The sequence below is a fragment of the Populus alba genome, chromosome 10 (genome assembly GCF_005239225.2).
Source record: "Populus alba chromosome 10, ASM523922v2, whole genome shotgun sequence".
NCBI lineage: Eukaryota > Viridiplantae > Streptophyta > Magnoliopsida > Malpighiales > Salicaceae > Populus > Populus alba.
The window spans coordinates 13365826-13381271 of record NC_133293.1 but is presented as its reverse complement, the minus strand read 5'-3'; the positions used below and the strand labels follow the sequence as shown (position 1 = coordinate 13381271).

The window sequence follows — 15446 nt, the reverse complement described above, 5'->3', positions numbered from 1 at the left end:
ATCCAGCTCTAAAAATTTTTAGTCCTAGAAGCAACCAAATAATGTCTGCCCTACAACCAATGATTCCATTCGATCTTGTAGGCTTAGCTTCAGGTCTGAAATGCAGTTTTCAAATCAAGCCCTCATCCCATTAGCAGAAAAGAATGATTAAATTGAAGTGTACATTCCATGATGATTAAAAAGTAAGATTCCATGGCCCAAAGAAGAGAAAAAAGATTCTTTGTCCAAGATGTAACAATTAAATACTCCAATTCATGAATATTTTATGCAGATGAACATGGCAATCGCCTCAAGATAAAGAGGCCACTAGTGATTAAAGAAATGTAGGGGGATTGGCCATCCCTGTCCAAGTGATCAATTTCATGATCACGAGAACATAATTGGTAGAACAAATTTCATCAACTCTTTGCCGATCTTTTAGCATAAACGGCCAAAAGAGAAACGTATCCTCCGATTCATTGAATCTAACAAGAAAAAATAACATGGCAAAACTCAATAATGCAGGAAAACAAAACCCACCATGATTTACATCAAACCCCAGTACTCTTAGTTTATAACTGAATAAACTGCCTCTCTCCTTCTGCGACAAATTGTTCAATCACTGGCCAGCTCCACTGGTGTCTTCGGACAAGCAAGGAGAATCAGAGACAGAGTCAAAGGTGTCGTGACATGGAGACATTTCGACCCCGCGTATCTCCTCAATCATCCTAACCACGTGGCCCATCCTAGGCCGATTATCAGGAGATGGAGTTGTACACGCCAATGCAATTTGAAGTAGGCCCACCATCTCCTCCTCAATATCCTTATACCTCATCAGCTCCAAATCAAACACCTCAGCCGTCCACTCCTCCCTCACCACAGATTGGACCCACCTTGGCAAGTCCACAGGCCCACCATACCCATTTCCAGGCCCAGCACCACAATCCACTATAGAAGGGCATTTCCCTGTTAAAATCTCCAATAGCAAAACCCCAAAGGAGTACACGTCAGATTTTTGGGTCTGTTTTCGACTGTCAGATGTTGCTTCGGGAGCGCGGTAGCCATTGGATCTTGGGCCAGAATTAGTAGAAGATGCAAAGAGAGTGAGCCCAAAATCTGAGACACGGGCATTGCCTGCCTTGTCTAAAAGGATGTTTGTGGATTTGATGTTACCATGGACGAGTTTAAGAGCTTTGCATGAGTTGTGAATAAATGCCAACCCACGGGCTGCTCCAGCTGCTATTTTTAGCCTAGTAGTCCAGTCCAGTGGGGTTCTTCCTGGTCCTCTGTTACCTGTGGGACATAATTAGGCATATTTTCCCACAAATTTAATAATTTTACACTAAACAAGAAACGTTGGGTTGTGTATCAGGGTTGTCTCCCTCATGTAATGTCACCATCAGATGTTCGAGATAAGAGTCCAGAACAATTTGGGTCGAAGTGTATCTTAAAATTGGCTTGATCTAAGCCACCGACCCAACAGTGACATTAGGTCATGGTTATGATGTGATTAAAGAGCCTAAAATAAGAGAAATCATTGCCTCGTTAACCTATACTCACACTAGATTCTTGGGTCACCCTAAAATACACTAGTATAGCTTGGCTAATGGCTAATGAGGTTAATTTTTGGTCTTATATTCGCTGGAAAAGGAAACAGACCAAAAGGAAAAGGCTGGTTGAGGAAACACAATTATCTGTAGTGTTGTCCACTCCTGCTATATCCCAAATCACGATCAAGCTCGTGATCTAAACTTTTCTGTCAAATATTTATAACTGCTCCCTTGTCCGTAATGAATAATGACAATAACAGTAACTATGCATGGACCCCACTCCAAATACACCTTACAAGAAAGAAAGAGAAAGAGTTCATCAAAACTACTCGACTAAGGTCTGCTTCCAATGCAGTGGTAGCACAAGCACAACAGCGTATGGAATCCAGGCCCCATACTATCAGCCCGATGTCCAATTCCATAAAAAACAAAGCGAAAAAATGCAGAGGGGCCCGCTAAAAACCAACCTATACCTACTATAACCTACCCCGCGTGTTGGACTCCTCCGGCTGCACTCTCCCTTCCCACCAGAGCATGATCCCAAAATAATTTGTAAATTTTTCATGGTCCACAATCTAAAGCAGTTCCTAGAGCCCCAAACAATCAAGAACGATCATCAAAAGAATCTAAACAATAAAAGAACAATAGCAGCTAAAGAAAGGAAACAGAGAAACCGAAACGATATGGTAATGAAAACACACAGAGCATTGAGCAAAAACGTAATGCAACGTACCATGAAGAAGCCAAAACAAGCTCCCATTTGGCATGTAATCATAGACCAGCAACTTCTCTTCTCTAGCGAAGTAATAAGACTTAAAACTAACCAAATTAGGATGCCTTAATCTACCTAAAACCTCCATATGTTGCTCCAACTCTCTTTTCCCTCCAACATTAGCATCCTTAAGCCTTTTCACTGCCACCACATTCCCATCATCAAGCACTGCTTTGTATGCGGTTCCAAACCCGCCTTTCCCTAACATCTCTGCTGAAGCTCTAAGTAAATCTTCAAGCTCAAACCTTTCTACCCCTTCAAAGAACACCATCCTTCCCCTCTCAAAGCCCGGCTGGTTCGGGTAAGGGCTCGAAGAGTAAACAATCTTCTCGGTTTCTAACAGCTTTGAGCCCTTCCCATTTCGCATTTTGGCTGCGTAGTTGCGCCAGAAGTAACAGTAGAGAAGGAGAGAAACCAATGCAAGAATTAAAATATCCCCTAATATAATGGCTATTAGGGCTAATGGGCTTATTTTGGTTGATGTTTTGCTGATTTTGTGGTTAGTGTTTGTTGGTTTGTTTGGTGCTACTACTGAGCTTGGTGTTGAAGAAACTATGCTTGTTGGGTTAGTTCCAGGCAACAATGGAGACGCTATAGCCCCATCGGATCCGGGTCTTGTCGGGTCGGAAGCTAAACTTTTACAAGCCTGTAACGGGGATCCACAGAGACCAGCAGGGAGGTTTTGAGCGAAAGCGGATTTAGGGAAACCCGATAAAGATTTGGGTATTTCACCGGATACCCGGTTATTAGAAACGTTAAAGTCTTGCAAGCTTGGTACATTCAAGCTAGAAATGGACCCAGTAAACTGATTCTCTTCAAGCCTTAAAGTCAACAGATGAGTCAAACGGTTGACAATCACCGGAATGTTACCGGAGAAGTTGTTGTGAGACAGATCCAAACGGTAGAGTCTAGAAAGAGAGAGGACAGAAACAGGGAAGGTACCGGAGAAGTGATTATGAGATAAAAAGAGAAGCTTTAACGCACTGAGGTTAGAGATGTTTTGAGGTATGGGACCTGAAAGATTGTTTCTTTTGAGGCTTAAGACTCGAAGCTGAGTGAGAGAGGTTAAGGGCTGCAAAGAGCTGCCTTGAAGGTTAAGGTTTTCGAGGACAAGACGAGAGACTCGGTTGTTGAGACAAGCAATGCCGGTCCAGGTACATGGGTTGGTGCTGGAGTTCCAGTCCTGTAGCTTGTTATCTGTGTCTGACAAGGTTTTGAATTGCAGAAGAGGTTCTGAATCTGGGTTAAAAGAAGCTTGGAGAAGAGAGAAATGAAGAGATATTAAGAAGAAAGGTATCATGTATGGAAATAGAAAAATGGGTTTTGCCAGTGCCATTGTTGAGGATCTGCAAGAGCAGAGAGAGGAGGTGAAAGGGTAGGGAGCAAGTGAGGGAAGTGAGGACTGAGGAGGATTGTTTGTAGCTTGTAAGGGAGACACATGAGAGTTGAGGGTGTGATTAATGGAGAGGAGAAGGGGTTACCTCCTTAAGTAAATGACAAGTAAATTAAATTACTAATAATTAACAATCTTCATTTCTACTAGAGATGATTTGAGGTGGATGGAACAAAGAAGCAGAGTGAACTGAAAGGCATGTAATAACGGATGTACTGCAAAGGTTAATTTTGATTGAAAAGACTTCACTGCACTTCTATTCCCATTAGAGTAACGCTCTGGAGTTAATTTTTGTAAATTAATTTTATTAATTATACTTGAAGCCATTTACAATGGCTAAACTGGAGTAACTACTTACTAATTATTCTTATTACTGTTGAAGTTTGTAGAATCCCTTTTGATTTATAATAGTTTAGTGTTTTATTTTAAAACATTAAATTTATATTTTTCTTAGTATTTTTTTAGTAATTTTAATGTGTTGTTGTTAAAATATTTAAAAAAATCTGAAATAATTATTTTAATATATTTTTCAATTAAAAAATATTTTTAAAAACCATCATGCACTATGAAAACAAAAATGTATATAGAATGATTGAAATTTAAGATTACACAAATAGATCATGTTGTGATTTTTATATTTAAATATTAAAATTAATCAATATATAAATACACTACCTTGTTAATAAAACCAATAAAATAAAAATAAATTGAATGGAAGACCTGAGCTAAATTCTCATTTCTCCTGTCTAAATCAATATCCTGCTGTTAAACAATAACCAATCATGTAAAAAGCCCTGATTTTGTATTGTTATGATTTATTAATAGTTTATCTTCCGTAATCCGTACCTGCAAGATATCCTGACACGCGTGGCTTTTACCTTTTCAGTACTCCTATTTACTGGAGTATTTTTTCTGTTCGTTTTGCGTGTAAAAAATGTTTTTAAGAATTGTTAAAAGCTTTATTTGCTTTGTATTAAAACAATTCTTATAATTTTATATTATTTTTTTATGTATAATATCAAAAATATTTTAAAAATAATAATTTTCAATCTTTTCAAAATAAAAAAAATACTTTAAAAATAACTATTTGTCATAGCAGGCATGAAATCACTAAAATTAACCCCCTTTGATATTGCATTTCAAATGAAAATTGAGTAAATTTTGAAAAAACAATTGTTTAAAATTAATTTTTATTATGTTTTTAAATTTTTTTAATATAATTTTTTTAAAAAATACATTTTAAAAATAACACTCTGAGATACCCGAAATTGTTTTTAACAGTAACTGGCTAGGAGAGCAGAGTGAGGTCTCAACTTTTTTTGACTGAAACGGGAAGCAGTCCTTGTTATCCAGCAAGTAAATTACCAATTTGCTGTGGACATATACAGCTTTTGACAGACAAGACAGGAATTATTTGGTTCCTCTTTTTGTTTAACTTGTTAACATCAATGCATGTCTTCTTTTGAAATCATGAGATTATGGAAGAAAGGTAGGGGTAAAATTGTGATTTCGTTTCGAAAAAGGGCACAGGTTAAGTTAACAGCGGCACGAATAAAGAGCGCAGCTTTGGCTTGGCTTTGGTTTTCGAATTTGTTGCCATTTTAAGCTTTTGCTTTTGCTTTCGCTTTTCATCTTTTTCGCAAAAAACCGGTCTGCAGGTCATCTCTTGCTTAGACCACGGGTTTCCACTCTCTAGTTTAGACTTCCTGCCACGTGGTGCCTTAACGACTGGCTCCTTCGCACATCGATGAAATACATCCCTTCCACTTTGCTATCATGCAATATCGCGGTAGGAAGCTTGAATTTAATTTAATGAGATTTATTACTTGTTTTGTTTGCAAGAATGTGATTTTTCTTAAACAATATTTTTCAGACCGGAAAATATAAGGTTTTGAGAAGGAAATATCGTTGTTATTCTTTATATTTACATATTGCTATTTTAGGCTAATATATTGACAATACAATATTTTTTACACCCTTTAAAGAGTTTGAATCTTGGATAATAACGCAGAGAACATACTAAATTATTAAACAAATTGAGTTTCCAGAATTACTCACTGCATGCCAGTCTAGCTTATGCTATTAGAATACTAGCAAAAACAAACAAACAGGGCACACAACTTGTCTCGGGGACCGGCATTTCTTGCTTTATTATTTGAATATCCGTGTACTCGATAGGAGGCCGTATATTAAAACTACGGTAGACTGGCACACTATCCTTGCACCTTGCCCGAAGCAGGCAGGACTTCATTAATAAAATATTTAATACATGTGCAGTTTGGCGATAGCTTTATTTTCTCATGTCTCCGATGTTGAATGCAATTGATTACTGGCTTTCGTTTTCCAATGCAATCGAGCATAAGAAAATTGGAAGTAGAATTTTGTCTCGGGGTTTGGGATGGACTATGGACCGTGGAGCCTTCGACTTCTACTCAAATTTGCTCGGTAGGGCACAGCATTTGAGTGGGGCTTTAGTAATAATTGATGGAGAGCGTCGAAGGCGTTTGTTTCAGTGGGACGGTCAACCGGGCTGCAAGGTTGTTCCTGAAATTACATTGTTTTTCAGCTCGGTAAAGAAGCTCGTACGCGGGAGATTGCTAAGGACTTATTGTGGTATTGTCGATGATTTTTTATTCTTTCTTTTCATTTTTCTTTTTTAAAAAAAAAAACTACTTGCTTAAAACGACCACCGATAGTCAAGTTGCCAAAACTTTAAAGAAGAAACGAAACAAAGTGGTTTCCAAAAAGTTGCAATAACATATATAGAAAACTCCGAAGCTAGGCTTGCTGGTATAAAAAATAAAGGACAAAGTTGGGCTTAACCATAAAGAGCGTTAGGGTTTCGAATTTGAGCTCGACTTAAGCCGAGTTTCACAGGAATATTCACAGGTTTGGCCGGGCCGGCACGTGTTCAGGTATCTACTCAGGGTTTCTATAGTGGGCCTAAGATTCTGGGTTTATTTGTATATGGTGTGTTTGTATTCTGGGCCTATTGTCCCAGTGTAGATTCTTACTTGCTTTTGCCCAGTTGAGCTATGGATCCACTCTCTTTGTCCGAAAGCAGCAGAACGGCTGTTAGATCAGCTTGATTCACAGAGAGACATCATCTGCTAAAGTCCAATTCTTGGTTTCTTGGACTATAAGATAAGCATTGTTTCTCAAAGAACCTATTTAAGCTGGACCACCTTAATAATGCTAGAAATACTTAATTTTTTTCCCACTAAGAATGATTTCAAGTCCATTTGGGAATATGCAAATTGAATGAAAAGGCAGAGCATTTCTTAAGTGTTCAAAACTGTTAAAGATTTTCGATTCCCTTGCAGTCTCTTCCTTCCCTGTAGAAGGTCACTTTATTGAGCTACCTAAGAAATGCAAGAGCTTTATACCCTTGCGCAGTGATCTGTATAAAACGTAAAGAGCAGCACATCCCCTTGTAAACTTCTTTCAGCGATTACTACACTTCACCTAGTTTCCCTAGATTTTATCTATAGTTCTATACCATCAAGACTGTTGTATTTGAAAACTTTCCTCGTATAATTGTTGTCTTTAATACTTCTTAAGTCATGCCTGCATTTTCTAACTAACCTGATGCGAACTAGCTTGTTGCAGCTTTTATGGAACAAAGAACGCATGAGAAATACCCCTTAATTCCTTCCCTAAACCACTTTGGTCAGCACTTTCCAGGCACTCCTCAGAACCATTCATATCCCATTTCGTTGAAATCCTTCTCTAGACAGCTTTTCGTAGCCACCATTTTGTACTGTTTGACTGAGTTCCTCTTCCTCTTTCCTGGCACTCCTTACGTTGTATTCATGAAGAATTCAAGCTCTTTTCTGCATGACAAACGCAACAAAAGAATAATGTGTGACGTTTGATGCACAAGCAATCTGACATTTTCTGTAATCAACAGTAAATGGTTTGGTGCATAAGTAGAGATCAGCATGATAAGGACTGAGGATTAAAGTTCAGAAATGACTGATCAAAAGAGTAACTCTGAACAGGAGTGAAGCAAACCAACTGGTATTGAAAAACTCAAAGTCAACTAACCGAAACGATTGGTTTGAATAAGAGATGGTTACAATGACTGGCGGTAATCCTACAGATAGCTCTTTTTCTCTCTCACACAACACCAAAGCCTGGATAGCACAGAAGTCAGCCTCAACATTCTGGACGTGGAAAGGGTAGCTTATGTTAGGGCCAGGACCAGTTTCTAGGCTGACAAGCTTCATATTTTTGGTCTGCCTATAAAATAGATTTACTAAGAATGTTGAAATTAAGGACAATAAATCCCGACATGTAAGGGTATTTTGAGGATTAACAAGTTGTGAAGACTCATTGGTCTATACAAAACAGGTAAAAAAAACGTAGGACCAGCATGGTAACCTCTAAACAAGGGGCATAACCTAGTAATTTTCAGAGTCAATTGTATTTTATTTACTTGATTTTCATACTCTATATCCATTTGATGTACGATGCTATTTTCAAATTATAAAATATTGATTGCAAATTGAAGTTGGCGTTCACCGCATAATGAAATATAGTCGTTTGTGACACAGGTTAATGTCTTGTCCCCTGGAAGACTCGTGGAAACAAGTTGAACTTGGGGAGCCAGTAATTATAAAACTAACCATGCTGTTTTAAACGAGGAAGTTGGTTCCTCCCCTTAATTTGCAAAGACTGGATGGCCCGTCACGAAGCTTCTGTGAAAGTCTTGAGCTTGTTTGAAGCGTTAAAATAATGGCAGTCTGAGAAATCTGTATCGATCGAAATTTGATGGAGATGGGGTTCCACTTCTTCCAATGTGGATGGGAACCAAACAGATTTGTTTAGCCATCTTCCTCCATCCTTGCTGTTCCAAGTATAATTTCGCTTTAAAATTCAGGTTGATATTCTAACCCTGATCAGCAAATTTAGATCATACACGCATTTCTGATCCATTTGCAAAATACATTGAGGCCATTGTAACAGCGTTCAAATTTTCACAATGAATTGCTAGATGGAAACTATAAAATAACCCGCTCCTTCTCAAAGCATTTGGATTTGGACTTCAAAACGATGCACGAGGGCAACGTAGATTAACCCAAGACCCCCTACGGTAAGAGGAGATGGGTACTGGTACTTGAGCTATAGGCTCATTGAAAATTCCTGCTCTTTTCAACAGACATTGTGGCAGAAAAAATGGACGTGTCCATGCATCCTTGTCCGAGCGTGTCATAAATCTAAGGGAACCTTAGTAGCCTCACCTTGAAAAACCTATGGTCAGCCGCCTTTACGAAGTTCAGTCTAGAACAGCATTGGTCCTTTTTCCCAGCACCCTTGTGATGTCATGAAAACTCGGTAGGAGATTGTACCCCTCTCCGGCACTGAGGTGATAAAATGGCCACTCCTCTAGGCACAGAGAATATGATAGCATAGCAAGCCTTAAAAATAATCTAACTCTTCAGCTTGATTAGCTTTCATTACCAGTAGACGATCAGCATTTTTGGAACTCCAAGCAGGTGCTCCTTAAACCAACTCCTCCTTCAAACGCTGAGGCTAATTTTACATTAGAGGCACATATTACATATACATTTGCTGCGCCACCGTACTAAGATTCAAGCAACTGCCTGCCCTAGGTAAATGTAGTTTACCAAAAAAAAAAAAATAAGAAGAAAGAAGGAAAGAATGAGTGAGTGCGACAGTAAAGAGTTATGACACTCTGACTCCACTTGGACGTTTTCCTTCCATGGCATCCTTCTTATTACGGCAGTCAGCACAGAGGAAAGGCCCTTGCCAGGGATTTGAGCTGGTGGAGAAGATAGACCCAGCATGAACCGAGATGCCCTCACTTGGAGCTAGGTTAATTTGACAGACAACACATGTAAAAAGACCAGATGTTGATTGCAACGTGGAATCACCATTCCCTAATCTGGAGAACACATTAAAAATAAGAAGTTAGATGTACAGTAAGAAATTCCCATTCCCAAGTCTGCAGGACACAACTTAAGATGTAGGAACATTGAGACAAGCGCAGAGCTCCCACATTTTAAGTATGCATGATAAAACATGGACCAGTAAACAAGGATAACCCCACTGACACGTCAACTGAACAAATTAAACTAGATGTTATGGGGTGTTTTGTTACCCTATACATTTTAAGGTAACAATACAAATTTTTCATGCTCCATAGTAAACTTTGTTTAGAGAGAGATGAAAATTATCAGCATTGACTCAAAGGACAAAGGATTCAAGATATCCATTATATGCCACTGCGCACCAGATTCATCAGAGATGATCAAGGCTTGTGATTTCTCTTATCTGCTATTAATTAAAATTAAATTACCAGGCGACAAATTACAAAATTCAACTCAAAGAAACTGTTTAAAAACTTGTTTTCCTCTTCCAAGTGCTAGGGCTCAAATCTAAATCTAACAAATTCCCATCTCATTGCCACAATAACCAAGGACTGAAAAGCGTAAGGCTTGCACCTTAAATCACTTTTCTACAATGTTTAAAACACAGATGACACACAAAAAAATACATACAGACAGATCAAAGAGAAAAAAATCAACTCAGGTCCAAATAATGACAAATTACAACTGGAACAGTTAAGGGGTACTTTAAAAAATACGTTCACAATTTACTATAAACAACTGGAACTCAAAGACAAAATCCCCCCGGACTAGTCATAACTCATAGCTCATGTAGGTCAGGAGCAATTGTCCTTTCATAGAGGGAGTGCATATATATAATACCTCCTAATAAAAAATCACTTGAGTTTGTTTGCTATCGTCAAGGAGTTAACACAATGATAGCATATAATATGAAACTGATAGAACATGATGCATGTTTCCTCTCCTTCTGCTAAAAACTTACTTTTCATACTATATGACGTATAATGAATAGGACAAAGGCGGAGTATTGCAGGAGGGAAATCAATGTGAAAAAATGAATGCAAAAATGACAGCACTAACCTTTCAGCAAGCATAGCTGACCCTTCTTCAAACAGTTCTTCAACTATACCTATGGCAGAAAGCTTCTTCGATGGCTTACTGGCAGGAAAATGGGATTTCTTCCTAAACAAGGCTCTTAGCTTGTTCTGTTTCTTGGGAGGCGTTGAAGGTGGAATTGAATTGTTAGGAGGAATTATGTCAACAACTACGCACGTTGTATCATCCTTTAGTCCCCTTGTCCTTAATGCTTCCTGAAGAACAACATATAAAATGAAGAAAGCAATTTGAGCATTTAGTATAACACATGCATTCATTAAAGCGAGATGCTACTTCAAGTCAGCTTTGCCCATAATATCAACACACGTATTATTTTAAAAACTGCATTGCAAATTTGAAGGGCACTCTAATTGAACCAAGACTTGCAAAGGAGAAACACTGCAGAAAAGAATGTTAATCACCTTTACTACTTGTCTGGCAGCAAGTTCAGCTGGTAAACCATGACAAGATTTTGCTGCCATTTCTGAGGATAGAGCATCCCATATGCCATCAGAAGCAATTATTAGCCTCCCACCTGCATTTGATAGCTTTATATGAAATGGAGCAAATTAGAGTTCATGCTAAGGGACAGCACAGACATTAAGTACTAGCATACAGGTTTTGCATTCGGAGAAAGAAAATAATTAAAAGAGCACAATACATTCAACAAATAAAAAATACTTAGTATAAGTAAACTGAGAATGATTCTTACTTTCACTTGTTTGACAAATGGAACTGGAACTATAAACTCTCCAACATCCATGTCTCCAATTGACCTCGAAAGGCATAAACCTCCAGGCCAACAGCGAAGTGGACCGATCTGTAGCGTTTAAAGGTTTAGCAAAATATATATACAGATATACCAAAATTATCATCGCCTGAAAGAACATTCATTTAAATGACAAGCAGTGAGACTATAACAGTTGTAATAAGAATAACGTGCAAAATCTAAAAGCACCTCACCTCAACACCACCAACAGTGCTAAGCCTTCCAACTACCCCACCACTTGCAGTCACCCTTTTCCTTCTGTAGATATTGTAGAATTGATTATACTTCTGTCAAATATTTAGAATGAATAAGGTCTTGAGAATAAACACATACTCCTCCACGTTCTCTTGAAGTCTGTGATCAACAGTTAAGGAGAAAACAGCACCACCCTGAGCATCTAAAATACAACGCGAGTCCCCAACAGAAGCAACAGTAACAGTCCATCTATCAACCACTACAAATGTTGCTGTGGTACCCGATGTTTCTCCTGAAGAAAGGCACAGCATAGATTTAAACAGAAATTATCAGAGTTACCTAAATGCACAAAATGGAAACCTAGAAAGGATAAAAAAAACTGAAGGATCGGGGTAAATAATCACATGCCTCTGCTCTGGAACTCCTTATCAGTCTTCACAAATCCAGCAACTAAAGCACGGGGTAAAGCTTGAAGCCATTCCTCCCGTCCAAGATCACGAGGAATAGCACCCAAAATATGATTCAACAAATTCTCCCTTGTATACATTGCTGCAGCATTTCCGTTGTGCCCATCGAAGATCTGACAGTTAGGAGAGAACAAAGACCATCTTATCGAACAAGAAAGATATAACAGTAGAAAACACATTCAGGTCTTACAGTTACTTTGTTTGTTTCTGAACTATGTTAAAGGAGGTCATTCAATTCCACTTTACATATATTACTATAACAGGGAATGGAAAAGGGAAAGTTGTCAAGTTTGAAGCAACCATTGCCCTTGGTCAACAACAGAATAAAACTCTAAGGAATATTAGATCATCAATCAAATAGATATAATAACAAACGAAAACCCCAACTCCAAAACTTCTTCTAAAGTTGGTTTTACAGAGAAAACAGCACTGAAAAGTGGACAGCATAGAAATATATCACCCAACTCAAAGTTTGGTGCACCGTGTCCTCATAAGTCATACCCACAACAATGCAAAAGAAACTGCTTTCGCCAAGGATTGAAGCAGAGCCTGTTAGTGCATATAGGCAATTTGGTCAATGACCCGATATCCTCACTCAACCAAAAAATACTCCAAGAAGGAAGGTATATTTGTTAATTATTTTTATAAAAAATATATTTATTAATTATATTTTATAAAATAAAAATTACCCCACTTAACAAAAGGTTCCAAATATAAAATAAAAATTGATTAAGACTCTATTCGTCGAATATATATATATATATATATATATATATATATATATATATATATATTCTTAAATATTTTAAAATATCTCGTTTATAATTTTTTATCCTCTTATTGACTTTAAGCCGCCTCTATATTGAAGATATGATAGGAGTTGAAAGAATAAGAATTACCGCAAACACAGAAAATGTTGATGACGAATTCCCTGGTGACCGCTGACAATCCATCTTAATCAGGAAATAATCCTCCCCTTTCCTAGACTGGGCTGCATGACCATATTTGATAATTGGCTTCTCCATCTTCTCGATCCTCATTTCTCTGCTGATCAAAGCAGCAAGAGGCACAAGATTATCACGCCGGCGCCTCTCTTCTCCAGAATCCATTATCTTCCACTCCAATATCTTAACCACCGGAGTCTGGACCTCAGACCTTCAAGTTGCTGGTTTCTTTTGTCTCAAGAGCATATCATACACCAAAAATTGAAGTGCTTATGGTTATATCCGGTGCAATCCAACTCAAACCCGCCAACCCCGTTCGCATGAAAACTCCAAAACTCAACACTGGAATTAAAAATTTTCAATCAATCGCCAATTTTTGTAACTTGATTTACAGTCATCAGTCAGAGAATAATAGCAAGTTTTAAACTAAGATCAAGCAGAAAATGAACACATCTAAACTAAGCACGCAGTTTAAGGAAGTTGCATTTGTAGTGAACGATCAGCATAACAAAAAGAACCATAATCTACAATTAGAAGACCAAAAGCTCTACTGTAAACCTTAAATAGTTAAAACAGTTAAGCACCAAAAGTGAGCCTAGCTAAAACCGTATGTAACATTGGATTCATAATCTGTTAAAACATAAGCTGCCAGCTCTAGTAAGAGATTGTGAAATTCCAGGAAGACGCAAGAATGTCTGGTTTTGTGTTTCTTAGCAGAGAAAAAAATGCAGATCTGATCAAGACACTAAAGTAGCCAAAATTACAAGGATATGGAACGTGTTTTGCTGATCAAAAGTGAACTGTAATACCATTAATCTAAAAACCCAAATATCTTTCAATTAAAGAAACAAAATCCCATGTCATAAATATAGAAATAAAAAAATAAAAGAGGAAAGATTCAAATAAATTTTAAGTACCTGATCAACTTCTATACATTTTCCTCTACCATACAGAGGTAGCTGTTTTTCTTATAAAAAAACAAAAATCACTTCTTCACCGAAACTTAAGTAAGAAAAACAAAAGGGATTGCTTAAAAAGACAACCTTTTCAATTAGAGAAAGAAAAGGGAGAAGCTTTGCTGGCTCTATAAAGCAACCTCTTCACATACCCACATTTCCCTTTCTGTTAAAAATCTATCCTTTTTTGTGCCATCCCACCTTTTTTTCTTCTTTTTTTCTCGGGAACCAAAAAAATAGAAGTTAGAAAGCCAGAATTACAGTCATAAGATCAAATCACACAAACCCAGTGAAGTACAAGAGTGTTATAAAATTACTAGGAAGTAAGGAGCGTGTGCTTGTTTATCTAACCAAAGATGAGTGGATGACAGTTTGGGCTTGGAGCTGGGTGAATAACAGAGGAACAATAAAAATAAAAAATGAGTTCGTGTCTTCTTTAGCAAGACGATTTTTCCACTTTCATTAGATTTGATAGGTAAAATGAGCTAAAATGGAACTAGGGCAGCATGCAGTTGATAGTCTTGATAGTTGAAGGTTGAAGCTAGAAAAAAAGAGGGTAACAAGTACAGCAGGCAGATCATTTTTTAGGGTTTTAAATTTTAAATAAATGTTTTTTCTTTCAGGAGTGGAACACTGACACGTACTCAAGAGAGTCCAGAAGGAGGTTGCATGTGTTCTTCAGCTATCTATACACAGATCAGGGTGGTGTACGTGTCTTAATTTGGCAATAATTGTAATTGTTATTTATTTAGGTGGTCCCTATTACTTGGCTGGGACTTTTAGAGGATTACGAGTATTTATTTGGAAGAATAATTATGATTGTTATTTAAAATGTTTTTTATTTAAAAATATATTAAAGTAATTTATTTTTATTTTTAATATTAAAATAATTAAAAAATATTAATTTTTAAAAAAGAAGAACAAATATTTAGGCACACGAAACACATTCACAAACAGTAATGTGGGTGGACAGTTCTTGGATGTCAAATCTTTGGATTAATGGATGGGCTAATCGCCGGAGTCATCAATTTTTAAGGCGCCGTTTCAAAAACATTATTTAAAAATAATAATAGTAATATTTTTTAAATCCATTTTAATCTATTAATATTAAAAACAATTTTTAAAAAAATAATCATTATTATACACACAAATACTCTTTAGATATCACTATAATATTTAAGTGTTTAACAATATAAAAGATTGTAATTTTTTTTTTCTATTTTATTTTTAAAAACTCTAATTTATAACTTTTCAAGGGCAACAACCTTAACTGGATACATGATAAAAAAAACTTCAATAAAATTACAAATCATTAAATCCTGATCTCAACGTGAGATCTGATAATGGATCTCACTGATCTAGTCATTCACGTATATTCTTGAATTATTATTTTTTATTAATATTTAGCATCACTTGTAGCCAGTGTTTTTTTTTTTTTAATCTCCAAGAGATG

General features: G+C 37.0%; 3 protein-coding genes across 7 annotated transcripts in view; 1 reads left to right on the top strand and 2 right to left on the bottom strand.

Moving 5' to 3' along the window:
* LOC118045340 (uncharacterized) overlaps window positions 1–15446 on the top strand; it is a 74231-nt gene that overhangs the window by 15525 nt on the left and 43260 nt on the right. The gene's annotated exons all lie outside the window — the stretch shown is intronic.
* Window positions 430–3848, bottom strand: LOC118045309 (probable leucine-rich repeat receptor-like protein kinase At1g68400). Its single transcript, XM_035053913.2, has 2 exons — window positions 2263–3848; window positions 430–1272 (listed from the first exon to the last, which is right to left on the bottom strand). The coding sequence occupies exons 1-2, from the start codon at window positions 3635–3637 to the stop codon at window positions 599–601; spliced, it is 2049 nt and encodes a 682-aa protein (XP_034909804.1). The 5' UTR covers window positions 3638–3848; the 3' UTR covers window positions 430–598.
* LOC118045582 (probable protein phosphatase 2C 15) lies at window positions 9116–14642 on the bottom strand. Of its 4 annotated transcripts, XM_035054252.2 has the most exons (10): window positions 14311–14642; window positions 14081–14213; window positions 12993–13379; window positions 12035–12206; window positions 11765–11918; window positions 11626–11689; window positions 11375–11482; window positions 11085–11210; window positions 10648–10877; window positions 9116–9602 (listed from the first exon to the last, which is right to left on the bottom strand). In XM_035054252.2, exons 3-10 carry the CDS (start codon window positions 13200–13202, stop codon window positions 9383–9385), a joined length of 1284 nt encoding a protein of 427 aa, XP_034910143.1. In that variant the 5' UTR covers window positions 13203–13379; window positions 14081–14213; window positions 14311–14642; the 3' UTR covers window positions 9116–9382. The 4 variants fall into 4 exon arrangements, with proteins under 4 accessions (XP_034910143.1, XP_034910162.1, XP_034910148.1 ...); XM_035054271.2 differs by having other exon boundaries at window positions 14081–14642; XM_035054257.2 differs by lacking the exon at window positions 14081–14213.

Bases quoted from the DNA above. Each gene is read 5' to 3' on its own strand.
- LOC118045309 (XM_035053913.2), bottom strand. From the start codon at position 3,637: ATGGCACTGGCAAAACCCATTTTTCTATTTCCATACATGATACCTTTC. The intron at 1,273-2,262 runs GTACGTTGCATT...TATGTCCCACAG, and splicing joins CTTGTTTTGGCTTCTTCATG to GTAACAGAGGACCAGGAAGA.
- LOC118045582 (XM_035054271.2), bottom strand. From the start codon at position 13,202: ATGGATTCTGGAGAAGAGAGGCGCCGGCGTGATAATCTTGTGCCTCTT. The intron at 12,207-12,992 runs GTAATTCTTATT...CCTAACTGTCAG, and splicing joins CAACATTTTCTGTGTTTGCG to ATCTTCGATGGGCACAACGG. The intron at 10,878-11,084 runs GTGATTAACATT...GTTGTTCTTCAG, and splicing joins CTGCCAGACAAGTAGTAAAG to GAAGCATTAAGGACAAGGGG.